The 27,648-nt window shown below is 39.3% G+C and overlaps 1 protein-coding gene and 1 pseudogene across 3 annotated transcripts in view; one reads left to right on the forward strand and one right to left on the reverse strand.

Annotated features, from left to right (window-relative positions):
• The window catches only part of ZSCAN9 (zinc finger and SCAN domain containing 9), a 23,250-nt gene extending 2,350 nt beyond the window's left edge, over positions 1–20,900 (forward strand). Inside the window, exons 1-4 of one of the 3 annotated variants that reach the window (XM_021715374.1) lie at positions 14,444–15,134; positions 15,321–15,468; positions 17,770–17,856; positions 19,998–20,900. In XM_021715374.1, the coding sequence (XP_021571049.1) occupies positions 14,562–15,134; positions 15,321–15,468; positions 17,770–17,856; positions 19,998–20,614 (1,425 nt within the window). In that variant the 5' untranslated portion in view covers positions 14,444–14,561 and the 3' untranslated portion in view covers positions 20,615–20,900. Of the gene's footprint in view, positions 1–14,443; positions 15,135–15,320; positions 15,469–17,769; positions 17,857–19,997 lie in introns of those variants that run through there. The other 2 variants (XM_008063771.1, XM_021715375.1) reach the window with 2 other exon arrangements.
• Positions 11,540–11,731, reverse strand: LOC110596130 (annotated as a pseudogene).
• Positions 20,901–27,648: the final 6,748 nt, after the last annotated feature.

The following is a 27,648-nucleotide window of genomic DNA, read 5'->3' on the forward strand; positions in this document are numbered from 1 at the left end:
AAAAAAAAAAAAAAAAAAAAAAAAAATCAGCCGGGCGTGGTAGCGCGCGCCTGTAGTTCCGGCTACTTGGAAGGCTGAGGCGGAAGGATGGCCCGCGCCCAGCAAGCGAGGCCGCGGTGGCCGGGAGCGGCCCCTGCACTCCAGTCTGGTCCACCGAGTGAGACTCCAACTCAAAATAAATAAATAAATACATAAAGACACCGGCAAAGACCAGCAGGAACAAACCTGTAGTCTGACAAAATCAGATGTATTAAATCGATGAAGTGACTGGATACCCCCAAAGTAACGGGGAAATGCAAGACGGAGGAGAGAAGCGACTTCTGTAAGGTTTGGGTTGTGGTTCAAGGATCTAGGGAGCTCTCTAATAGAAGCGAGATCTTTCTGGGCTGGTTGGTGTTCCTGAGGCGGAATTAGGTGTAGGGAGGTTGCCCAGGGAATGGGCATTGCCACGAGGAAAGAGTAATTTTAGGGATCCCCAGTAGTGGATGGGTGTAGCAAAGAGGGTCTGAAGGCAGTGCCCACAGGGAGGGGGCCGTCGTGACATTGTACAACGGCGGCTACTCTTGGGGGGAAACGGTGCTTTCTGCAAGCTTTGCAGTTGGTTTTATCTGTGTGGGTCCTCCCTGCAACAGCAGCGTTGTGGGTTTTGTTTTTATTTCTGTTTTCTTTTTCAATCAGAGCAGGTTTCCTCTCTTTGCGTGTGGACAGGTTTTTACTCTCTCAGTGACCACTGCGGGAGCTGTTCTCCGGCCCAGAGGGCAAGGAAGTTCCTCGGGACTCGTGCACCAAGCGAAGAAATCGTCCTCCCCTCCCGAGGCCGGCGGACGGTTTGCCAGATAAGATGCAGAACCCCCGCTTACATTTAAAATTCAAATAAAAGGACGGACTACATTTTCTATACAAATCTAGCAACCCTAGTTGGTGGCTCCGCGCGTCGGTGAACGGGCTCGGGGCAAAGCGGGCGGGGGGTCGGGGCCAGGGGGATCTCCCTTACCTGGAAGATTCGGGGGCCTCAGGTGTCTCCATCTCATGAATCCCGCCCTTCCCGCCAGGCTGCCGAGGAGTTTGTGAACTTCCTAAGGGCAGTGTCCGTTTCTGAGTTCTCCAGGGCTCAGCCAATGTGGGTCACAGCAAAGTTTGTTAAATTACAACTTGGGAACTACGTTTTGAAATATGACGTCCTCACTCCTTGGAGCTAAGTAGATCATTAAACGAGGAAGGAGATTTACTCAGAAAAGGGGAGAAAAGGTCAGTTACAGGAGAGGTAAAAGTAAAACTAGTCCCCCAGGTCCGGTTGAAACTTGAACTCACGTCCCCTGAGTCCAAGTCTATCATACAAACATTTGTTCAACGGAGCCTGGTGAGGTGAAATGAATTGACTGCGTTGTAAGGAGTCTCTGGCAAAAGCAGTTCCTCTGCTCTCTGCTACCAAGCTGTGCAGTGGCATCCGCCATTAGCTTTTAAGAAGAGCTGGGCTTGGGCCAAGGCAAGGGAAACTGGAACACAGGGCCCTAATTCTGTTCCTGGTGAAGAGGCAACAACCCAAATGAACTGGGAGTCAGCTGTAAAGTTGATGCCGCACACTTCTGGTGGGAGGGCAAATTGGCCCATCATTTATCACAGTTTAAAAACAGATATCAGACGTCAATTAATAGACGCACACATACGTAGTCAACTGATTATCATCAAAGTTTCCAAGGTGATTCATTGAAGCTTCTAAAGGGAAGAGTCCTTTCAGCAAATGGTGATGTAATAATTGGACAGCAGCCATGTGAAAAAAACCGAATGAATCTCCTTCCTTACCCAACACTATATACAGAAATTAATTCACAATGGTGTACAGACCTAAATAAAACCTAAAACTGAAACCTAAAACTTTAAAATTTCTAAAAGAAAAGTTCAGAGAAATCCTTATTAGGCTGGGCATGGTGGCTCATGCCTATAATCCTAGTCCTTTGGGAGACAGAGGCAAGAGAAATGCTTAAGGCTAGGAGATCAAGACCAGCCTATGCAACATAAGGAGACACTGTCTCTACAAAAAAATTAAAAAGTAGTTGGGCATTGTGGCACACACCTGTAGATCCAGTTACTTGGAAGACAGGAGGAGCACTTGAGCCCAGGAGTTCAAGGGTGCCGTGAGCTATGTTCAAACCAATGCGCCTCAGCCTGAGTAACAGAGTGAGACCTTGTCTCTAAAAAAAAAAAAAAAAAAAAAGACAAAAACAAAACAAAACAAAAAAAGATGAAGAAAAAAGAAAATTCTTATGAATTTGAGTTAGGCAGGGATTTTTAAAATAGGACACAAAAAGCATAATAGAAAAAATTGATAAATTTGACTATCAAAATTTAAAAATTCTATTCTTTGAAAGGTACTGGTAATAAAAATGAAAGGACAAGCTCCTCTTACAAGATTGCTTACAACTCAACAACAGAAAAACAATCCCATCACCCTCTCCCCATAAAAATAGGGGAAATATTTGAACATATGCATCAACAAAGAGGATATACAGATAACAGATGAGCATGTGAAAAAAAATCTCAATGTCATTAGTCATTAGGAAAATTAAAATTAAAACCACAATAAAATACCACTACACATCTACTAGAATGGCAAAAAATTAAAAACTCGATAACTTTAAGTGTTGATGAGGATGCAGAGTAATTCAAACTCTTATAAATTGCCAGTGGGAATGCAAAAATGTTACAGTCACTTGGAAAAGTAGTTTGACAGCTTCTCATGAAGTTAAAAATATACTCACTCTACGACCCAACAATCCTCCTTTTAGATATTTACTCAAGAAAAATGAAAACATGTCCACCTTTTCTGGATGTTTATAGCAGCTTTATTGATCATAGCCCAAAACTAAAAACAACCCAAATGTCTAAACCTGGTGAATGGATAAGCAAATTGTGACATATTCATGCAACAGAATATTACTCAGCAGTATAAAGAATAAGTCATGTAACAATATCAATGAATCTCAAAAGCAGTATACCAAATGAAAGAAACTAGAAACCAGATTGAAATGCCTATACTATATGATTCCAGTTCAGAAAAGGCAAAAAGATAAAGTAAAAAATATTAGTGATTGTCAAGGGCTGGGGGCGGAGGAAAAGGATGACTAAAAAGAAATATTGGGAGGGTGCCGGATAGTGGGTTTTTTGTTTGTTTTTGTTTTGTTTTCATTTAGTTACATAGTATGAAAAATGTATCTAAAATTGGATAGTGGTTTTTACATAACTATATGTGTTTGCCAAAATTCTCTCCAATTGTATACATAAAAAGGTAAATTGTACTATATGCAAATTATATTTCAATAAGCCTGATTTTAAAAAAAATTCAGTACTCATCTATTCTAATTCTAAAATTCTATTCTACAGAAACACTTGCATAAGTTCAACAAGGCATACACAAGGACATAAAAGAATGTTCAAGGTAGCAGTATTTGAAATAGAGAATTAATATAAGGTTGGTTAAACAAATTATGTGCATTGACTTAGTTGTACTACTATGTCAATATCAAAAAGAATAAAATAGACATGAAATAAAATGTAACCTAAAAAGTGTACTGCAGAACAATAATGTATAGCAGTTTCTGTTTTTGTACATGTAATTCTAGAAGTACATACACAATTATATATTCACTTTAAGTAGCTTTGAAGAATACACACCAAACTGTTGTAGATTTTGTATGTGTGTGAAGAATTGAATTCGGCAGGTGCAAGAACTTTTCGATTATCACTGAAATTGCTTTTGCAGTGTTTGAAGGAGGTGGCAGGCGGAGGAGGAACATTTAGCATTTGAAAAATGTGTATGAGACAATTAATGGTCACTTACATAGGCTCAGGAGTCAAATTGGTATTCAGTGGTATTAACCACCTACCACTCCGAGCTCATCCGTGACAGCAGTGGGAAGACTAGGAAAGAGGTAAAAAGCAGAATCCCTACATGCAAAGGATTTGTTGTCCTTTGGCTGACTGAGACGAGAGGGGTAAAAAGTACAGGAAAGCGTGTTAGTAGTGGCTGGGCAAGGAAATGGGGATGTCTCATCTTGGTTCCAGCGGTTTGCAATTGTTTGGGCAGCCGTTTAAGGATCTGAGGGGGGAAAAAACTCTCAAAATTCACGGGTTCGGGGATCCTCTGGTGACCATCCAGGAACCTTGAAGCAAGCCTCCAAGGTGGAGGTGGGGGATGAAATTCTTCAAGCAAAGAGCAGTGAGGGCGCTCGCCTCCAATCTTTGCTGGGTGAACTGCCAGGTCCTTCTAGTCTTAAATAAATGTTCTGAATCAGAAAGATTAAACTGTAGGAATCAGCGGAATCCAAAGCAGGAAGAACAACAGAGCGAGGAGGATCTATTTAATAAATATTCCTCGAGCACCTGTTAAGCTTTGCCTGCCCTTAAGCCGGCGCAGGAGAGGTCAGGGAGCGAGGGCGGGAGGGGTGCAGTCTCGGTTGCCCCCCACAGTGGGTCTTGTGCTCTCGCATAGCTGGCAGAACCCCTGGCCTTTCCCTTTAAAGAGTCTCCTTTTTTTGCTCCCGGTCCAATCCCTTGTTCGTATTATTATTATTATTATTTTAAAATTCTTCTGCACCTCGGGTTCCGAGAACTTTAACCACCCTGACTGAGAGCGCGCGGGTTGCTGCGCGCGGGTTGCTGCGGGTTGTGTTAGGGGGAAATTTGGGTGCCACCGCCGCCACCACCACCACCGTCACCACCACCCCGCTCCAGTTTCCATTCTGAGTTCCCCCACTCTCTCCCTAATCTCTCCACTATTCATCCTCTCAGGTGAGAATACCTCTCAGCATCTGGTCAGTGGTGGCTGCAATATGTGGAACTGCAAATGCAAATGAAGTAAAAGACGTTACTTTGTTCAACGCTATGCCAAATCATTCAAAACCTGGTTGCAGTGTACCTATTTTTAGAAAATACACCAAAACCACCCTAGGTAAAAAAGAAAATCAAGCATACCAATTACAATAGAAGACGTAAAAGTTGTCAAGAAAATGCTCCTCCCCAAAACATCTGCCATAACGGTTTCACGGGTAAATTTTAAGAAACCATGAAACAGATCATTTTTTTCTTTTTTTTTCTTTTTTTTTTTTTGAGTCTGAGTCTCACTCCGTCGTCCAGGCTGGAGTAGTGCAGGGACACGCTAACAGCCACCGCAGCCTCGACTTGCTGGATTCAGGTGATTCTTCCACTTCAGCCTTCCACGTAGCTGGAACTACAGGCGCGCATCACCACGCCAGGCTGATTTTTTTTTTTTTTAATTGCAGAGACGAGGTCTTGCCAAGCTGCCCAGATTGATCTTGAACCCACGGGCTCGGGCAACCCTCTCGCCTCCTTCTCTTCCCAAAAGTGCCGGGATTACAGGCGTGAGCCACTGCGCCCAGCAAGAACAGATCATTTCAAACAGTATTTAGAATGTTCCAGAACATAGAAAAAGAAAGGAATATTCATTTTTTTCTAAAACAATTCTGACGTTAATCTTGAAACCCAAAATTACCAATAGAAAACCATATATTTTTATTCTTGCTTATGCTGAATTCAAAATAAAATGGGAGCAAACAGAATTCAGCAGCACATTAAAGAAATAAATAACTCTCCATGACAAAATTAAGATGAGCATAAATATTGTTTAAAATTGAGAAATCTTTCAACATAATTCACCATATTAGCATTCCTAAGAGGAAAAAGCATACTGGTATTTAACTAGATGTGAAAATGGCATTTGATAATTATCATTCATTTTTTGTAAAATTTTTTACAACTTTTACTGAAAAAATAGTTTTTTACTCAACATAGAAAACACATCTAACTTACATCAACGACCATTATCCTGCTTTTTAGGAAAAAAATGTGCATTGCCTTTGAAGTTAGCAACATGTTAAAAAGACGTTCACTCTCACCACTATTATTTTATAGTGTTCTGGGTTAATTAGAATAATTCAAATATAAAGATAATTAAAATGAAGGAGTTAGAATTGTCATTATATTAGATATATGAAAACATGCTAGGATTTAGTCATAAAATTAAATATATTCATAAAAACAAATAAGAGAAACCAGTCACTGTCCTACACACACTAAGAAAGAAAAGACCCCATTTAAAATAGCAACAAAAGAGATAAAACATTGAAAAATAAATTGAAAAGGAAATTACAAGATTAATATAAAGAATACTTGAAATATTTTACCCCAAAATATGAAGAGCAATATCAATTTTCTCTACAAGTCAGTCTATACAATTAATATTTTTAAAAACCTTATTTTAGAGCTGTGGGGTACAGGTGAGGATACAGAGCAATCAGGCAAGATATAAAAATTAAGGGTATTTAAATAGGAAAAGAGGAAGTTAAATTATTCATTCTTGCACATATAATTCTATACAGAGAAAAATCTAGAGAGTCTATCAAAAACCTCCTCACACAGATACACAACTTCAGTAATGTCTTGCGATACAAAATGAATGCACAAAATTCACTTGCATTTCTATAAACCAACAACAAATAGGCCGAGAACCAAATAAAAAACACAATTCCATTTATAATAGTCACATATATGCACACAAAATACCTTGGTATCCATGTAACCAAAGAGGTGAAAGATCTTTACAATGAGAACTATTAAATACTGCTCAAAGAAACCAAGGATGACACAAACAAATGGAAGAACATCCCATGCTTATGAATTGGAAGAATCAATATCATTCAGATGTCTATTCTATGAAGACAATCTATAGATTTTACTCAATCCCTATCAAATTATCAGCATCATTTTTCACAGACCTAGAAAAGACAATACAGAAATTCCTATGAAAGCAAAAAAGAGCCCAAATGGCTAAAGCAGTCCTCAGCAAAAAGAACAGGGCTGGAGGCATCACACTCCCAGACTTCAAACTTTACTACAAGGCTACAGTAACCAAAATGGCATGGTACTGGTACAAAAATAGACACATAGCTCAATGGAACAGGACAGTGACTCTGGAAATAAAACCACAGACCTTCAACCAACTCATCTTCAACAAAGTTGATATAAACAAACGTTGGAAAAAGGAAACTATATTTTAGCACATGATGCCAGGAATACAGGCTAACCACATGCAGAAGAATGAAACTAGACCCACATTGACCATCATATACAAAAGTTAACTAAAAATTGATCAAGGCCTTAAATTTGAAGCCACAAACTACAAGAATCTTAGAAGAAAATTTAAGGAACACCCTCCTGGACAGTGGCCTATGCAATGAATTCATGGTCAAGTCCCTAAAAGCAAATGAAGCAAAAGCTAAAATTGACAAGTAGGACCTTATCAAACTAAGAAATTTTTGCACAGCAAAAGAAATCATCAAGAGAGTAAAGAGACAGCCCACATAATAGGAAAAAATATGTGCAAGTGATGCATCTTAAAAGGCCTAACATCAAGGATCTATAAGGAACTCAAATGAATTTACAGGAAAAAAAAAACCAAATAACCCCATTAAAAAGTAGGCAAAGGACATGAACAGACACTTCTCAAAGGAAGATAACCAAGGCACCAACAAACATATGAAAAAATGCTCAGCTTCACTAATCGTCAGAGAAATGCAAATCAAAACTACCAGTAGGATGGCTATCATTAAAAAAGCAAACAAACAAAAAAAAAAACCAGGTGTTTGTGAGGCTGCAGAGAAAAGAAAATACTTCTATACTCTTGGCAAGAAGGCTAACTAGTTCAATCTTTGTGGAAAGCAGTATGGCATTTTCTCAAAGAACTAAAAATTGAGCTACCATTTGACCCAGCACTCCTACTTCTAGGATTATACATAAAGGAATATGCATTTCTCTACCAAAAAGACACCTGCACATATATGTTCATTGTAGCACTATCCACAATAGCAAAAACATGGAACCAACCCAAATATCCATTGAAAGTGGACTGGGTAAAGAAAATGTGTTACATATACACAATGGAATACAAAATCATATCCTTTTCAGCAACATGGATGCAACTGGAGATCATCATTCTTTTTTTCTTTTTTTTTTTGAGTTGGAGTCTCACTCTGTCGCCCAGACTGGAGTGCAGTGGCCGCTCCCGGCCACCACAGCCTCGACCTGCTGGGCTCCGGCGATCCTTCCTCCTCAGCTTTCCAAGTAGCCAGAATTACAGGCGCGCGCTACCACGCCCGGCTAATTTTTTGATTTATTGTAGAGATGAGGTCTCGCTGCCCAGGCGGGTCTCGAACCCGCGGGCTCAGGCAATCCACTCACCTCAGCCTCCCAAAGGCGCGGGATTACAGGCTGAGCCACCGAGCCTGGCTGAGATCACCATTCTTAGTGAACTATCACAGAAACCAAAACCTGAATATACTGCATGTTCTCACACATAAGTGGGCCCCAAACATTGGACATGCAAGCACAAAGGCAGGAACACCGGCACTGCTAAAGGAAGGAGGGAGGGAGGGGGAATAAGGGGCACACAACCACCCATTGGGTACCATGTCCACTACTAGGGGGAGAGAGGGCTCTCTAGAGGCCCAAACCTACTTGCATGCAATTTACTTATGCGGAAAATCTTCACATGCACCCCGTATCTCTAAAATAAATAAAATAAATAAATAAATACCGTGAAAAAAAAGAAAGAAAATTCACAGAAAGAAATGTACATAAATATTAATTTGTTCATCCTCATTCATATTTAAAGAAATGTTAGTTAATACTATGATAATATACCACTTTTTATATCAGATTGTCAAAGATCAAAAAGTTTGGTGAAGGTGGGAGGAAAAATCACCTTCAGATATTGTTAGAAGGCTGTAAATTTTTATAACTACCTTGGAGGTGTATATACATTTTATAAATACACATACTATATTTTTTGACTCAGATATTCTACTTCTAGAAGCTTATCCTAGAGACATATGCATACATAAGATAATGTATGTATGAAACTATTTAGTTCAGCATTGTTTATAAATAAAAAGTGATTGAAAATAGCTTAATTGCCCACCAATAGAGTACTGGCTGTATAATAACATATTTTCCAAAATAACTAAGCAATTCTATGTGTATGGCTATTGGAAAAATGCCAATATTTATGTTCAATAAAATAAGCAAAATAGAGAGCATTATGCCTAATTTCCTAATATTTGTGTAAAAAAAAAACTGGGGCTAAATTGTACATAAATATTTGCCTCTTCATGCATAAAATACCTCTGAAAGGCTAAATAAGAAATCAATCATTTTGGCTGTTGCTAGGGAATAAAATTAAGTGGCTAGAAATAGGAGTAGAATGTATGTTTTCATTTAAAATTGTTTTTTTTGAAAATGCTTAAATATGGGGGAAAAAAGGAAAGTTGAAAGACTAGTTCGTACCCAGGATCTGTTATCCACAGTTATAAATTCTAAAAATTTCAACTTTTTACCCTATAAATTTGGTGCTAAAACTCATCTGGGGGCAAATCCTGAAGCTCTTTACAGTCTTTATTTAACTCACTTATGATAACTAATTATATATTTCACTACAGTGTTTGATATGCACTGAAAGTTCACTGCACTGTTTGATATGTGCTGAAAGTTACATTAAACATAATGCATACACATTTTTCTAAAATGAAAAAATCCCATTTGGAAACAGTTGCACTGAAAGGTTTATGTATATAATATGTAATGAACACCTATATACTCAACACTTAGATTTTATAATTGTTCACATTTTCCTTATTTGCTCCCTAATCTTTTTCTCTCTCTGCTGAAGTATTTTAAAGTAAATTATAGACATTATGACACACCATCTTTGAAGACTTCAGTACTCATCCCTAACAAAAATAAGAACATTTTCCTGTAGAACTACAATATCCTTATCACACTCAACAAAATGTAAACTATCAAGAGAAATTTTTCAGTGTATTCCCTTTTATACCTTTTGTGGTTTGAATCTGTGGCTATATAACTTATTCAATAGATAAATACAATGTAAAACTAAAAATAAACTGGATGAGACTTTTAATACTTGTAGTTGCCAGAAAGCTATGGGATCTGCTCAAGATATCATTAAGAGGCAAGAAAGAAGGAATCACAAGAACCATTTGAAAGTGGAGATTGAAAAAAAAGATATCATTGCATTCTAATGCCTAATTAAATTGGGGATGGTGTAAGTAGGACTTTCCACAATTCAGTACTGCCAGAGCACAGTAGGCATGGAAAGTCATAAAATTCAAAAGAGGTATCTATTGCTTTGAAGAAAAATTTCATCATGGAAAGAACTGTAAGTAATCAATTTGTTATAAAGTGACTGGCTGTTCCCACTGTGATATTATGCCTTATCTAGGAATCAAGATTAGTTGCACATTGGACCCACAGCAGTGGTGGTGGCTAAACTAATCTTTGCAAAAGAAAGGCTTTTGTTTTGTTTTTTGAGCCTGTGTACTGCCTCCATCTTGGTTACTATGTTCAAAAGTCCTTAAGGAAACGCCAAGATCAATGAAAAAAGAGTTGCTGACATTCATAGGCTAGATCATCTTGCCCACCTGATCACTGAAACTCTCTTACACAGTGCATTAGTGAATATTCATATGAGACACAAATATTTGTACATTTGGCACCCACACGTGTATGCCAAATACAGAAATCCACGTACACATACTAGCTAGTTCCCTCAATCTCTTTGTTATCACTCCCCCAAATCCTTTTCTTTCTTTTCTCCTGCTTCTTTTTATTCCTTATTCTTCTTAGCTTATAACGCAACCCATAGCAGAGTTAGATTCCAATATTCTTGGTTCTAGATTCAGGTAATTCTCAATCTTGCTAATCTTGTAGTCATTATTTCTTCTTGGCTCTGAGCTGGTGTGACATTTTCATTATTTTCAGTAGAGATTCACATTTTAAGTTAAAAGTAATTCTTTCTATTTCAGGACATTCATCAAAGAATTGCTTTAAAAAGTTCCCCCAATCAGACAGCAGAAGCAAGTCTCTCTCAGAGCTGTTTAACAACAGTGAAGTCCAATGCAACACTCACTTAACTCCAGGGTGGAGCCTGCCTGAGCCCTATAGTTGAACTACTTAGCACACACCTATAAACCAGTTAGAGAACCTAACCAACTGCCAGTGAGATATTTGAAAAGTTTCACACAAATATGAAAACTATATTTACTTGTCACAGATAGGTATCCAAAATGGAAAGGAGTGACATATTTAAATATTCTATTCAAGTCCAAGAGAAGCTGATCATTTACTCTCATTTCATAGTTTGCAAGGCAAATTGTAATGAGGGCTTTGTAAGTGAACATAGTATGTTGCAGAAAGTAATGAATTTAAGCAAATTTTCTTTATGTTTGTGTCCTTAATGATTACATACTTATTTTTTTCAGACAGAAAATTTCACATATTTATTACTGAGCCAGTCCACTAGTGCAAAACACATAAACAAAAAAAAAAATCACATCCCAATTAAACATGTCTGATTTCCCGATTGTGGAGACATTTTCAACTTGGTAATGCTAAGATGATAGCGACCACGATTCAGCATAAACATGTATGCCATCTCAAGTGCAAATCCTTATAGACCCAGTTTGGTTCTTCTCCAATGACTCTTCTTAGAGTTGTACCGGATTTTATTACCAGTTTTCATCCAAATTCACTGGGGAATGGGACGATTTTGTTTCTGATTCTTGGCCAGGAATCACTTGATCCTGAAAGTCTTGTGAGAAGACATGGCAGGTGACAGAATCCACTACACACACCACGATGGCGGAGAAGAGTGTTTACATACTTATTGTATATTTAGAAGAAATTGAAGGATCACACTTGGGTTTATTTAATGCCCTCAGAAGAGTAGGTTAAGGAAAACAACTAAAGAAAACTACAGAGCTACAGTTTGGGAGTAGAAACACATCATGGAACCTCCATTAACACACAAGATACTTTCTTACTGTTGTAATAAAAATAAATAATGTAATCTGTTAAAGCAAGCAAAATATAGGTTAGTCTATGCAATACCACCATTCTAGTAGGCATAATAAAATTGATGAATGACTAACAGTACTTATAATTATCCTGTTTTGTACCAATAAAGTCTATTTAATTAAAGTTTGATTTTGTATTATTACTAAAAATCCAGAAAATTTTTATAGTGAAGAAGGAGGAGGAGGAGGAAGAGAAGGAGGAGGAGGAGAGAAAGAAGAAGAAAAGGATGGAAGCAAGTCCATAAAGGATATATAGGGGCCTGGACAAATAAACCATGCTACATGTGCTTTATGGATTATTATGCAGCCACACCAAATGTGTTAGACCTACTTGACCAATAAAGTTGTCTAAGGTACATGAAGCGAAAATGTTAAAATAACTGGGGGAGATAAATGTAAAATTGCTTAAGGCCATTGTGGTGTGTGTGTGTGTGTGTGTGTGTGTGTGTGTGTATTAGAGAAAGAGAGAGATCAGAGTGATACAAATTCCAAGTTAATGGTGTCAGTGGCTGCTTCAGGGAGCTGTACTAAAGAGGAACAGGTGGAATTTTACGTTTTACTTTATTAATTTTGGCATTGTCTGCTTTTAAAAAAAAATAATGTATTAACTTTTTAAGTGTTTTTAAAATTATCATTTTGAATAGTCAACGATCTATGCTTCATCAGTGTTTTCGTTTAAAACCTATGTGCAGCCCACAGTACGAAGTTCTGAGTACAGGGCTCACTGCTTTAAAAAAAAACTGGATGCCAGTAAATTGGGAGTTGAGTCCCAGGTGAGGCAAGCGCAGGAGGTAGGACACCGAGACACCGAATCCTAGACCGGCCCGGAAGTCCGCCGGTTGCCCCTCGAGGAGGGGCGGGCAGCTTCCAGGCCCGGCCATTGTTCCCGCCACCGGATCCTGGCCACGCCGGCGCGCTGTCCCTCTCTTCCTTCCCTTCAGTTCCTGGCCTCGTGAGTTAGTCCCCGGAGCGGTGCGGGGGGAGGGGGGGGCGGGGCGGGAAGGGGATGCTGAGAAAGGGTGTGGAAAGTGAACCACACCTCGGGAAGTCGGAACAGGGGAAGGGAGCGGTGTACTGTGCCCGACGCCTCTGAGCGTCTCCGGTAGGATTCGTCTTGCCCAGCTGTGAGGACGTCGCACTGGAGAGGCCAGTGGGAGGAGTGACAGGTCACCACGGTGAATAACAACAACAGGATTAGGACTCAGGGAAGGAAATACCCAGGAGAGGAAGTTAAGCACAGATAAGACTTTTTGCAGTCTTCGTGATGGAGAGCCCTTATATCCTCTCACCTGATTCTAAAAGCAGATTCAGGGACATTGAATGAACTGCTTTTTACGAGTAGAATGTGATGGTTCCAATTCCCTTTCCCTTATTTTATTGATTCTTAAGCCGTACAATGCATATAAGTCGCCAAGGAGCCTGCTAAAGTTGAATATTATGGAGCTGCCTGTTCTTCCCTTCCCACCCCTCACCCCCAATTCAGATTCTCTGGATGTTTGCCACAGGGTTTGTCAAACTGAAATTCAGGTGCTGGGCTGTGCTTCCTGACATCAGTTTCAGGCAGTACCTGGATGTGTGCAGAAAAATTCTCCCTTGGGCGCTTTTTTGAATTCTTAGGATTGTCCTCATAAAGTAGCCGACCTTTTCTCTATTTCCTATCTGGTGAATAATAACATTTCAGAGGGTAATTATGAGGATTAAAATTAGTCTGGTATCTGAAAGCACATTGTAGACCATTGTGCAGTGTTGACTGTTTCCTTTAGGAAGCAGCATGGCAATGTGGAAAGTTCATAGGACTTGGAATCTACCAAAGCTTTGCTTTCTGTAAATTTAGGAAAAATAATACCAACCACAAATGGTTGTTTTAAAGATTAATTTAAGAAAACTCAAGAAAAACCTGCAGTAAATGTTGATTCATTCATTTAGTCAACAGTAACAATATTTGCATTTAAAGTTTGGCAGCTGTGGCGGCACCACCTGTGGTCCCAGCTACTTGGAAGGCTGAGGCTGGAAGATGCTTGAGCCCAGGAGTCCGAAGCGGCAGTGAGGTACAATCTGGCTTACAGCACTCCAGGATGGGTGGCAGAGCAAGAGCGTATCTATAAACAAAAATAAAACAACAACAACAATAAAATTTTTTTTTTTGATTCTGTTTCTTCTTTCTCTAATTTGACTTTTGAAGGAGGCGAGGGCAAATAAAATTGCTCTAACCTGTTTAGGAGAGCGACCTCCCAATCCCGCTGTTTCTTGTTTTCTTTCTCATTCCCCCCCCCCCCCACCTCAGGCCCTGCTTACTGGAGGCTGGAACTCCAGAGACTTTTATATAGTGGGTCCAAACTTTTTATCCAGACTTTCTGAGTGATCTGTGTGATCCCTAATTCATGAGCTGCCTCCTCCATGAACTCTATAAGGTATTGCTATTTAAAAAAGCTGGAATCGAAAGAAGAGAAAAAATTGGCATATGGTCACACAGTAAGTGTTAAAACCAAGATAAAATCTAGGTCTGGGTAACTTGAAAGCTCATGCTCTTTGCACATGATGAACATTTAAAAAAAAAATGTTTTCCATCTTTTGGTTACCAAATCACTTTATTTTCAGTGAAGAGCTTTAGGGTTTATGACAGTTACTTACATTATTAGTTTCTGTTATCAGCTATTGCTATTTTTCTATATAAGTTATTCTTTTTACTGCTTAAGTAGGAGCCTCCAAAGGTATATCTTGAAGTATAGCTCCAGCTGGAAGGTACCTTTTAAGTCATTCAAGGTCAAGATGAGTACAGACTCAAAGGATGTTTTATCCCTGGATGTTCAAGTTCCTGAAGACTGGGAAGAGTTTCTGACAATGAAAGTAGAGGCAGAAAGTCATCTTCAAAGGCAAGAATCCAGACTGAAATGCAATAGTCCACTGACAAGGGAAATCTTCCGAAGACACTTTCGACAGCTCTGCTACCAGGAGACCCCTGGACCAAGGGAAGCTCTTACCCGACTCCGGGAACTTTGCTACCAGTGGTTGAGGCCACATGTGAGCACAAAGGAACAGATTTTGGATCTACTGGTGCTGGAGCAGTTCCTGTCCATCCTGCCAAAGGAGCTGCAGGACTGGGTGAGGGAACATTGTCCGGAGAGTGGGGAAGAGGCTGTGATTTTACTGGAGGATCTGGAGAGAGAGCTCGATGAACCACAACATGAGGTAGGAAAGGAGATTTACTAAGAAAAAGCGTATATGTGGGACACCAAGGACCTGTGTATCCCCTGCTTTGTATCCCTTTAATGCTAATAATAAAATAGCCTCCTTCCTGCTTCTCCTCCATTCTGGGAAGTGCTTTTTCAGACAGTTAATTTCTTCAGAAGTCAAATCTTGTCTCTTTGTCCCCAGATGGTAGCCCACAGACACAGACAAGAAGTCCTCTCTAAAGAGATAGTACCTCTAGGAAAGCAGACATCACTGAGCCTTCAGTCCCAGCCTAAGGAGCCTCAGCTAACATGTGACCCTGCTCACAAGTCCCAACCTATTGAAGAGACAGGTGAGGGACATGATTTATCTGATGTTGAACATATCTCACTTGCTCAAGCAAAAACCCAGAGCTGGGGACACAGGGGATTCAAAGACTCCTTGCCAGCAGTGTTCAATACTTCTCAGTGCCTAGTGTGCTCATCTTTGCACCCCCCACTCCTACCCTCCATGTAGTCTTTGCCCTTAGTACCTTCCTAGAAGCTCTCTGGGCTTCTGGTACATGGTACTTTAGGACGGCATTAAGGAATCACTGTGGAGCCCAGCTTTAGAGAATGGGCTTTAAAGTTCAACAGACACAAGTTCAGATGATGTCCTCACCTCATGGAAGCTGCTAGTAATGGGTGAATTACTTAACCATTTGACCTCAGTTCCCTCATCTATAAAATGGGGTTGATAGTAGTACTGTCTTAGTCTACTTGGGCTGCTGTAACAGAATACTACATACTGGGTGACTTTAACAACAGAAGTTTATTTTCTCACATTTTTGAAAACTGGAAATCCAAGATCACGCTGCCATTGGTTTTTGGTGAGGCTTCTCATCCTAACTTGTAGATAACTGTCTTGTTGCTGTATTCTCACATGGGATAGAGAGAGAGAAAGAGAGAGAGAGAGACTTTTCTTCTTCCTTATGCCCTATCTCTAAATATAATCCCACTGAGGGTTAAGACCTATCCCAAATATAGTTGCATTGAAGGTTAAGACCTCAGCATATAAGTTGTCAGGGGGCACAATTTAGTCCATAGCAAGTGTATACCTCAGAATGTCATTGTGAGCAGCAAATACCAAAAAAAAAGAAAGAAAGAAAGAAAGAAAAGTGCTTGGCATGCACAATGCTTAATGCATGAGTAACTGTTCTTATTAAAATCACCAGTGCTACCCTTGCTGATTTGGATTCATACTTACAGTATAAGTATATGAGATATGCTTAGTAGATGGCACACTGTGTGGGAGAATCCAGTAAAATAGACCTTACCATTTCCTTGTATTTAAGTGTAGTGGTAGCAGTGGCCACCTTTGTGGATATAGGACTGGACACTTGGAACCAAGTCAGCTGCTTTCCCATTCTAACTCTCCCTGCAGGAATTGGCTCCAGCTTCTGTCTAATTTCTCACACATAACATCATAGCCTCTTACTGACTTTTTGTTAAGCTTCTGACAACCAGTGTACAGCAGAGTTCTGCTGTCTTCAGTTTCACAATATCCCCATATGTGTCAAAGCCACAACTTCCCTTGTCTCTAGCATCTATTTATTTCCTGTACCCTAGCAGTCATATAGTTATCATGAATTTCTATTGATTTAAATTAAAGTATGTGTGTTGAGTAAATTCTGTGCATACTGAAGACTCTGGCTCCTATGATGTCATCAGATTCAAATTTCTTTTAGTTCCATGTTCCTCCTTTTTTTTTTCTTCTAACCGCTGTACCACCAGAGATCATGTTCCTCTTTTATGAGCATCTTTCCAGTCAGATCCTTTGTTTCTCCTTCTATTCCCTATGAACGTGGAATTTTCATTTTCTAGTCATCTTCTCCTTTCTTCTACCTTCCAAACTATACCTAGAACCCTTCTGAGAAACTCCTTTTCCAAGAAGCACATTTAAGTTTGTCTACCTACCGATCCATTCATCCCTCCATCTATCTGTTCATTCACTTACTTATTTAACAAATATTTATTAAGCATCTACTGTGGCCACGGAAGAGTATATACAGGGCATCTACAAATTGGAGAGTTCTTCTTACAGGACATTAATGCAGGTGTATGTTACAAATTCAGGAAAGCCAATATTGTAAAGCAACAGAGTAAGTATTTGAGATAACAACTACCAGATTCAAGTTTTAGCTCTTCAATTTTTAGCCAAGCAATACTTAAAGTTATTTTATATCACTGAGTTGAGTTTCTTTTTAAGTTCATGCTAATTGTAAAAAATCCTAATAATACCGAAGTTTATATAGTACAAAAGAAAAGTTCCACAATTCTTTAAAAATTCTGGGTAACATAGTGAGGTCTTGTCGCTAAAAAAATTTTAAAAACTTAGCCAGTGTGGGGGTGCATGCCTGTAGCCTCAGCCACTCAGGAAGAGTTTTGCCTGAGTCCAGGAGGTCGAGGCTGCAGTGAGCTGTGATTGTACCACTGCACTCCAGCCTGGGCAACAGAGTGAGACTCTGACTTAAAAAAAAAAGTGGGAAATTTCTTAGTTTAGTTTTTTAGTCTATACATTTATATATCTATATCCTTATACAATTCATATTTAATATGAATTTTGGGCAGAAGGGCAATACTGATCCCACTTGTGGCTCATCTCTTCTTTACAGACATATTTCTGTTTTCCAAACCTGTTGTGATCCCCCAGCTGAAGGGAGGAGGAGAACCATGGCCTAACAACAGAGGAGTCCTAAGAGGTACCTATTCTGGTGCGTAAGGGACTATATACTTAGATGTGGGAGAAAGAAGCAGATGTTTAGGTCAAAAGTGGAGGTCAGAGTCTGTTTTCCTTGGGCTTTTTCTGAGTTGCAAGGTGGAGTCAAGCCTGGGAAATCCAGGACATCATAAGGATACCATAAGCTGCTGTCTAATGTTTAGACAATTTAGGTCTGTTTCTCTGCATTCTTACCTTCAGTTCCTCCAAGCAGAAAGAGTATGATTTGGTTGACTGGACACTGTCCACTATGGACCAATCTTATGAGGCAGCCTCTGCCTCAAGTGCCAGTTTTGGGGCCAGTTAGGTAAGGCCATAGTAGTGGAACTTGTTTGAATTATTTCCCTTTTATTCATTCCTTCAACAAATGTTTTTGAGCAACTATTATGTGCCAGCCATGACAGGGACTAAAACAGAAAGATCTTTCTGTCATGGAGATTAGACTATAGAAAGAGGGAGACACTAATAAACCTGAAAATAAGGAGATGATATAGTATGTTAGAAAGTCATGAGTGCTATGGAATAAAGTAAAAATAGAACAGGATAAGGAATATTAAAGGTTCTCTGGATGAGGAAAACATATTGCAGTATTAAATAGAAGAATTAAGATAGACCTCATTGAGAAGGTGAGTTGAGCAAAGACTAGGAGGGAGTGAGAAAATGAGCTTTCCTAATATTTTAGTTATTTGAGGTGAGAACTTTCCAGGAAGAGAGAAGTGCTGGAGCAAAGGCCTTGTGGTGGAAATGCACCTTGGATAGTTGTGGATTTGAAAGTCATAAACTACATTAGTCTCTCTATATCTGAGGGAATATATCCTAAGACCCCGAGTGTATGCCTGAAACTAAGAAACTAAGAATAATAACTGAACCATATATATATATATAAGGATACCATAAGCTGCTGTCTAATGTTTAGACAATTTAGGTCTGTTTCTCTGCATATATATATATATATACATATACATATATATATATATGTATATGATGCTTTTTCCTATACAAACATACCTATGATACAGTTTATAAATTAGGCATACTAAGAGATTAACAACAACTGAAAATAGAACTATTTTAACAATATGCATCACCACTTTTGTGCTCTGGGTCATTATTATTATTATTATTTTGAATCGGTGTCTTATTCTGTTGCCCAGGCTGGAGTGCAGTGGCATGCTCATGGCCACCACAACCTTGACCTGCTGGGCTCAGGCAATCCTTCTGCCTCAGCTTTCCAAGTAGCTGGAACTACAGGCATGTGCTGCCATTCCCAGCTAATTTTTTTTATTTCTTGTAGAGATGAGGTCTCACCAGGTTGCCCAGGATGGTCTCAAACCCATGGGCTCAGGCAATCCTCTCACCTCAGCCTCCCAAAGTGCTGGGATTATAGGCATGAGACTGCACCTGGCCTCTGGGTCATTATTAAGTAAAATAAGGGATACTTGAACACAAGCACTGCAGCACTACGACAGTGGATCTAATAACCAAGATGGCTACTAAGTAACTAATGGGCAGGCAGAATATATATTGTATATGTGCTGGACAAAGAGAGGATTCATGTCCTGGGTGGGACAGAGTTAGATAGCATGAGATTTCATCACACTACTCAGAATGGTGCACAAGTTTAAAATTTAGGAATTGTTTATTTCTAGAATCTTCCATTTAATATTTTTGGACTGTGGTTGGCCATGGGTAACTGAAACCTTGAAAAGCAAAACCATGCATAAGGGGGGACTCCTATGCTGCCTGAACCACCTAGAATAGCAGTAGCTTAATACTTGTTCTGAAAATGAATGGATAAATACATGAAGTAACTTGGAAAGGGTCACTTTGAGGCTGTCTCAAAAGGGAGAGCGAGTTCTAAGGGAAAACTCAGAGAAGCAACCCTGATCTATACCCTTCCCTCCCCATGAAGAGGTATACAAAATTCTTCCCAAGTCAGGTCTACATTAGCTACATTTTGCCAAAAATGGCAAACTTCTCTTGTTACTCAGGGGAAGGTATTACCACACTGGCCCTTCTGTTTCTAACCTCCTTCCTATCCTCTAATATATTTTTTTGTAGAGAGTAATCACCTTATTTTAGGTTCAGAGAACAAGTGACATTCTTAGTCTTTTTTTGTTTCAGATGAAGTGACCAAGGCTGAGGAAAGAGAGTTGGTGTTAAAGAAAGACTGTTCTAAGATAGTGGAACCACATGGGAAAATGTTTCAGGAACAGACCTGGGAGGTATCACACCAGGATCCTCAACTTGGAGAAGTCGATGAACATAAGAATCAAAGAGAGAGGAAGTGGGGAAACCCCTTAGGAGAGGGGCAACACAAATGTGATGAATGTGGAAAGAGATTTGCTCAGAGCTCAGGTCTCATTAGACATCAAAGAATTCACACAGGAGAAAGACCCTATGAATGTAATGAGTGTGGGAAAGCCTTCAGTCGGAGTTCTGGTCTTTTTAATCACCGAGGAATCCACAATATAGAGAAACAGTACCACTGTAAGGAGTGTGGGAAGGCCTTCAGTCAGAGTGCAGGTCTTATCCAGCATCAGAGAATCCACAAGGGAGAAAAACCCTATCGGTGTAGCCAGTGTGATAAGAGCTACAGTCGGCGTTCATTTCTCATCGAGCATCAGAGAAGCCACACAGGGGAGCGACCTCACCTGTGCACTGAATGTGGGAAAAGTTTTAATCGCCACTGCAACCTCATTCGCCATCAGAAGATTCACACAGTGGCTGAACTGATCTAGTCCTTGTTATGAGCATGTTTTCCAGATCACTGGCCAAGTGATAGGATAAGACTAGAAAATTCTTCTTCCTGTCTTTACTAAATGTGTTTGAAACACTTACTGATCTATGGCCCAGGGACTTCCTAAGAAGAAAGTTTGGGGTTTTTTAAACTGCTGCTTTCTCTTTTGTTCATTTACCCCTTTTCTCTTCCTACTAGCTATGTCCCTCTTATTTATTCTCTTTGAGATGGCTGCTAAACCCTCCTAATAATAATAAATGGCACTGCTAGAGCCAACATGCCTGAAAGGTCTAGTATCTGTGTTAATTCCTAAAAATAACAGATCCCTACTGATGTTTTATAATAAAAGGGCCATTGTTGTTCCCTGTGACCAGTGCCTACATTGTAAACACCTATTCCACCTTACTGCTTACCTCTGACACCTATGTGACCATCTCTTGGAATAATGAACAGCATTGGTTGGTGCTTTACTGTTTGCAGAGTATGTCCGTTTACTAAACCGCAGTTGGTCCTCACAACAACTACACAGGGAAATGAGCATTATCCCATTTTACAGATGAGGGATCTAGGGTTCAGCAAGTCTGAACTTCAGAGCCAAGGCTTAGATTCTGTACTTTTAACATCACATCTTTTTTAACCCGTGGCTTTTGGACTCCAAATCTCAGTCTCTTTACAATGTCATGCTTCATACTGGTAGTATCAGATTTCCTCACTTAAGCTTAGCCACCTGCAACTCCCTTAGAGCTTTTCTATCACATCTTCAGTGTTAGAAAAAGTAACCTGTATCCTGAGTACAAGGCCACATCAGAGAATCATTATCCACAAAAGATGCTACCCTATAAAAGCTATTGTCTAGAATCTCATGTTTGCTTGGCTCTCTGGAGAAGAAATCTCCTCCATGTATAGATCTTTTAAAAAATGCAAGAAGAGTTATGCAGCCTCGGATGTTCTGCCCTCAAAAGAGAGCTTTTCTGTCACATCTACAGTGTTAGAAAAAAGTAACTTCACTTCTTTCCCAGTGAAGTTTATTCATGGGGAGGAGAAATCTCCCCCTCTTAAGACGAAGACAGGACTTGAGGCTTAAAGTTTTGAAAGGCTTTCTTTGCCTTTGCTCCCTTATTCCCTTCTATGATTTCTCTACTAAGGTTACAGCCCCATCTCTTTAATCTATTTGATTTGATGTTAGGAGGTTTCCTGAGAGATGTGAAAATCCTGCAGTTGGCTCAGGATGACTCTATGCATATACAGTTTGAGCTTTGCACTGTTTTCAACACTAAATGTGTTGCACAGAGCAGCCAACTCTTGACTTGAATTGAAGGTTATATAATTTAACTCTTTTATGGGAAATTCAAACAAACAAAAGTGTGATAGCTTAATGAACCCCCATGTACTCTTCACCCAGCTTCAACAGTTGCCAGCGCATGGCCTATTTTGTTTTATTTATATCCCCTCCTTTTCATTCCTGGATAATTTTGAAGTAAATTTATTTATTTATTTATTTTCTCTTTTAATTTTTTTATTTTAAAGATGTGGTGTACAATTCAGGGTTAGGTATACAAATGTTGATTATGCAGGTACCCTTATTGATGAGGTGTGCCTTCCCTCCCCCTGGCAGATTCCCACTGCTGCCAGTCCTTTTCTTATAGTATTACAATAATTATTCAAGGGCTGCTTATGAGTGAGAACATGTGATATTCAGTTGTTTCTGTGAACATTACTCAGTATTACAGACTCTTTAAGTCCATCCAGGTTGCTGTGAAGTTCATGATTTTGTCCTTTATAGCTATGTGATATTCCATCATGTATATATACTACATTTTTTTTAACCACTCTTTTGATGGGCAGCATGTTTGGTTCCATGTTCTTGCTACTATGAACAATGCTGCGATAAACATACGTGTGCAGGTATCTTTTTCATAGAGTGATTTGAGTTATTCCAGGTATATTCCCAGTAAGGGGATTGCAGGGTCATATGAAAGGTCAATCTGTAGATCTTTTAGGAATTGCCACACTGTTTTCCACATAAGCTGTACTAACCTACACTACTACCAACAGTGTAGAAGGTTCCCTTTTCACTGCATCCTCTCCAGCATCTGTTGTTTTTTTAAATTATTGATGATGGCCATCCTGACTAGGAGTTAGGTAGTATCTCAGTGTAGTTTTAATTTGCATTTCTTTGATGACTAGTGAGGCTAGCATCTTTTCATGTATCTGTTGGCTGCTCGTATGTCTTCTTTTGAGAAGTGTCTATTCCTATCTTTTGCCCACTTTGTAATGGGACTATTTGTTTTTTTCTTTTCAGCATGTTTGAGTTCCCTATAGATCCTAGATGTTAAGCCTTTGTCAGACATATATTTGGCAAATATTTTTTCCCAGTCTGTGGGCTATCTCCCTGCTCTCTTGATGGTTTCTTTGGCTTTTCAGAAGTTTGTCAGCCTGATGAGGTCCCACTTATCTGTCTTATCTCTTATGCCATGGGCACTTGGGTTTTGATCAGGAATTGGTTGCCAGTTCCAATTTCCATAGGGGTGTCTCCTGCATTTTCTAAGGTTATTATAGGTTGAGGTTTTACATTTAGGTCTTTGATCCATTTAGAGTTGATTTTTGTATATGGAGATAGGTAAGGGTCTTGTTTTAATCTTCTGCATGTGGTCAGTCAGTTTTCCTAGCACCATTTACTGAATAGGTTCTCCTCTCCCCAGTGGTTGGTGGTGGAGGCTTTGTCGAAGATGAGTTGGTTGAGAAATTGAGGTTTTGCTTCTGGAATCTCTATCCTGTTCCATTGGTCTATATGCCTGTTCTTGTACCAATACCACCAGGCTGTTGTGATTATTATAGCTTTATAATAAAGTTTAAAGTCTGGGAGTGTGATACCTCCTGCTTTTTTTTTTCCCCCCTGAGGATTGTTTTGGCTATTTGTGGTCATTTATGTTTCCATATGAATTCCTGTATTGTCCTTTCCAGGTCTGAGAAGAATGCTGCTGTTGATTTAATGGGTATTGTATTAAATCTGTAGATTGCCTTGGGTAGGATGGACATCTTAACAATGTTGATTCTTCCAATCCATGAGCATGGATTGAAGCAAATTTGAAAGGTAAATGTTGATTCAGATTGAGAGTATTAAGCAGATCTGGTGACTGAGTCCTCTCTTGATCCAAGTTTCGATCTCCTTTTTTCTTGTTTCCCCACTGAATGAGTGGCCTGCGAAGTTGGATTTGAAGTTTCCTATCACAGGGGAAATAAATTATCTAATACTCAACACCACATAAAAACCCCACAAAATACCAACTTGAATTTTTTCCTTTTCATTTTCCTTTTTCTGTGTCAGGGAAAAGTTTTATGCATTGTGCGAAAGCCCAAGGGGAATTTTCACATTATAGTAGTAGGTATAAAGCATAAACTGCAGGATCATCTGATAAAAATATTGAATATAAAAAAACTTCCCATATTAAACAGAAATGACTGAGGACTAGTTACTACTGATTACACTAATTGACTTGAGTGAGTTAAAAATCTAAAGTTTAAATATTAGAGTAGCTTCTTCTTTATGTCACCATACCATAGTATATAGTAAAAAATTAGTGGACCAGGGGTTGGGACCCCTGGGATTGAGTCCGTATCCAATCATTTCTAGAGTGTAGACCTTGGATAAGTCACCTGGGGCAGGTTTCCTATAAGCAGAGTCCAGGCATGGATTCAAGTCTAGGGGATTTAGCGAAGTGAAATAAACTGTAGGGGAAAAAAATGTAAGAGAAGGAGGCAGGATATGGAAGGGAAATAGGCCAGGCAAGATGTCATCTGAGCTAAAGTCTGGCCTTAGCCCAATTTGGAGGAAGGGTCTCTGGAACAAAACTTGTTCTCAAGGAAAGAAGCCAGGCTTTTGCATCCTCAGTCAGGCCCTTACTGAGGACTGCCCTGAGAGACTAGAGCAGCTCCCTTTGCCCAAGGACAATTCTTCAGAGAAGGGGACACCTATGAGCCATTAGCAGCCAATGCTCATGGAAATCAGGGAATGAATGCACTGACTTTTGTGGCAACCAGGGAATGGGTACCCTGATGGTGAATGAGACTTGGGCAGGATACCACTGGCATCCACCTCAAGGCTCCAGTTTCTTCACCTCCTTCCTGTTTTGCAGTATTGTTTTGAGAAATAGCAGAGAGCAATTACAGTCCTGCAGCACTTAATGATGGGGATACATTTAGAGAAATGTGTCATTAGGTGACTTCATCATTGTTTGAACATTGAACATTGAGTGTCTTTACACAATCCTAAATGTTATAGCCTTCTACACACCTAGGCTAGATGGTATAGCCTATTACTCCTAGTCTATAAACCTGTACTACATGTTATTGTACTGAACACTGTAGGCAGTTGTAGCACAATTGTATATTTATGTATCTAAACATAGAAAAGGTACTGTAAAAATATGGTATAAAAGATAAAAAATGGAGTACCTCTATAGGGCATTTACCATGTATGGAGCTTACAGGACTAGACGTTGCTCTGGATGAGTCAGTGAGTGGTGAGGGAATGAGAAGACCTAGGATATGACTGTATGCTACTGTGGACTTTATAAAGACTATGCACTTAGGCTACACTAAATTTACTTTAGTTTTAGTTTTTATTATTTATTTATTTATTTTGAGACAGAGTCTCACTCTTATCACCCAGGCTGGAGTGCAGTGGCATGATTATGGTTCCTGACAGCTGCTACCTCCCAGGCTCAGGTGATCCTTCCACCTCAGCCTCTCAAGTAACTGAGACTACAGGCTCACATCACCATGTCCAGCTAACTTTTGTAATTTTTTTTTTTTGTAAAAATGAGATCTATGTTACCCAAGCTGGTCTCAAATTTCTGTGCTTGAATGATCCTCCTGCCTTGGCCTCCCAAAGTGCTAGGATTACAGGCATGAGGCACCATGTTCTGCCTGATTTGGTTTGGGTTTTTTTGTTTCATTGGTTGTGTGTGTGTGTGTGTGTGTGTGTGTGTGTGTGTGTGTGTGTGTGTGTGTACACACGTGCCAATGTGCACATTTCAAGGTCTATACATTTAATTTCTTAATGTCTTATTTGGTTCTTTTCCAAATATGTCTTCTCTTTTCACTTTATATCCTAGTCTTTCTTTGTGCTTTCTAGACCTCTAAAAAGAAAATCTTTAAATGTTGTAAACATATTTTATAGTTTCTTTCAGATTATTATGTTATCCATAGTTCTTAGAGAGCCAACTTTGTTCATTTCTACTGTCTCTTCTTTCTGAATAGTTGCTTCCTCCTGTAGTTTGTAATTTTCAATCACATGCTCATTTTCAGGAGGGATTATAGTCCACTGTATTCTAAGTTATGGAAGTGTCACTACAAAGTTGTTTTGCATTTTCTTCTGCTAGATAACCTAAGAATTTCTTGGACCCAAGATCATAAATATTATTTTTTGATTTTCAGATTCCCACAGAATATAGGTACTATAAATTAACTCCACTTTTCTGCTTGCCACTCCCCTCCTCCAATGATGAAATCTTAGGTTTTAATGTCCATCCAGAGGCCCAGGAAGGGACAAGTAATTTTCTTGAATTAGTGGGCAAAGATTTTATATAGCCTGTCCATTGACTATTCTTGCTTTATGGAAGGAATCTATTATCCAGCCCCTGTCTTATGCCAATTCATGTCCCCCTTATCTCTTTTTGTTGTGGTTTTAAATATATCCACAAATTCCTTGACACTTCTCCCTTCAAAAGGTGTCTATTTGATTTCTTGAATGTGAGCAAAATTTGGTGTCTTTCTTCTAACAAACAGAATGTGGCAGAAACTATGTGACAACTGACGCTAGATCATAAAATAATAAAATTTTTACCTGACTCTCTTTTTCTCTCTCAGATTATTCACTCTGGCAAAAGCTAGCCAAAATGTCATTATACTGACGTAGCACAGTGGGGAGGCTCATTTAAAGAGAACTGAGATCTTCTGCCAACAATCATCACCAATTTGCTAGCCATTGTATAAAACAATATGAATATAAGTGAATTGTTGGGCCAATAACATGTAGACATGTATATTTCCTAAATTGGCAGGACCAAAGTTGTACTGGTCTGAGGGATTAACACCGGCCTTCCAAGCAGCCAGAACCACAAGCACGCACCACCGTGTCCAGCTAATTTTTTTTATTTATTGTAGAGACAAGGTCTCATCAAGTTTCCCTGGCTGGTCTCCAACCTCTGGACTCAGGCAATCCTCTCACCTCTGCCTCCCAAAGTGCTGGGATTACAAGGTAAGCCACCACACCCAGCAGTGATCAAATATTTTAATGTCCAATGAATCCATAAGAAAAAAAAAATGAGAGAATTTGAAGAAATAATATGGGAATAGAAAAGGCCGCCTAAGTGTCACTAAAAGACAAGAACAAATAAAAGACTGATAAATTTTTGAAAATTCACTATTTGCATTACAACAAATTTGCATTTCAAAATGCTTTGAAAAGCATTTTGGCAATGAATGTCAATAATTTTAAGTACACATATCCTTTGAACCAGCCATTTTGTGTCTATGTACCATGCAGAGAAAAGCAAACAGAGCATAGTTGAAGGCCTCAATTGTAAAATAAAGCTGTTTCACATTTGTTCTCCACAGGACAGACCATTCAATAAGTTACCCATTTATCTTACTGAATTCTTAACAACAGCTTGACAAGGTGCATATCAGATGAGAAACTGAGATTGAGAATGTATATTAGTTATCTACAGACGGATACCAAATTACCTTAAAATTTTAGTAAGTAATTTACTATCCATTGCCTATTCTATCTGCAGGTCTTAGGAGGTGATTCTAGCATGGGATCACTTATAAGATTGCTTGCAGTCAATATGTCAGCTAAGGCAGCAGTCATTTGAAGGCTCAACTGGGGCTGCTTCAAGATGAGTCAGTCACAAAAGGCCTTCGTTTCTCCCCATATTGACTTCTCAACAGGCTTTGTGAGTGTCCTCACCACATTGTGGCTGGCTTTTTTTTTTTTTTTTTTTTAAGTAGGTGTCTCACTCTTTTGCC

This window comes from Carlito syrichta, unplaced genomic scaffold (genome assembly GCF_000164805.1).
Source record: "Carlito syrichta isolate Samal-C Ts95f unplaced genomic scaffold, Tarsius_syrichta-2.0.1 Scaffold307028, whole genome shotgun sequence".
Taxonomy (NCBI): Eukaryota; Metazoa; Chordata; class Mammalia; order Primates; family Tarsiidae; genus Carlito; species Carlito syrichta.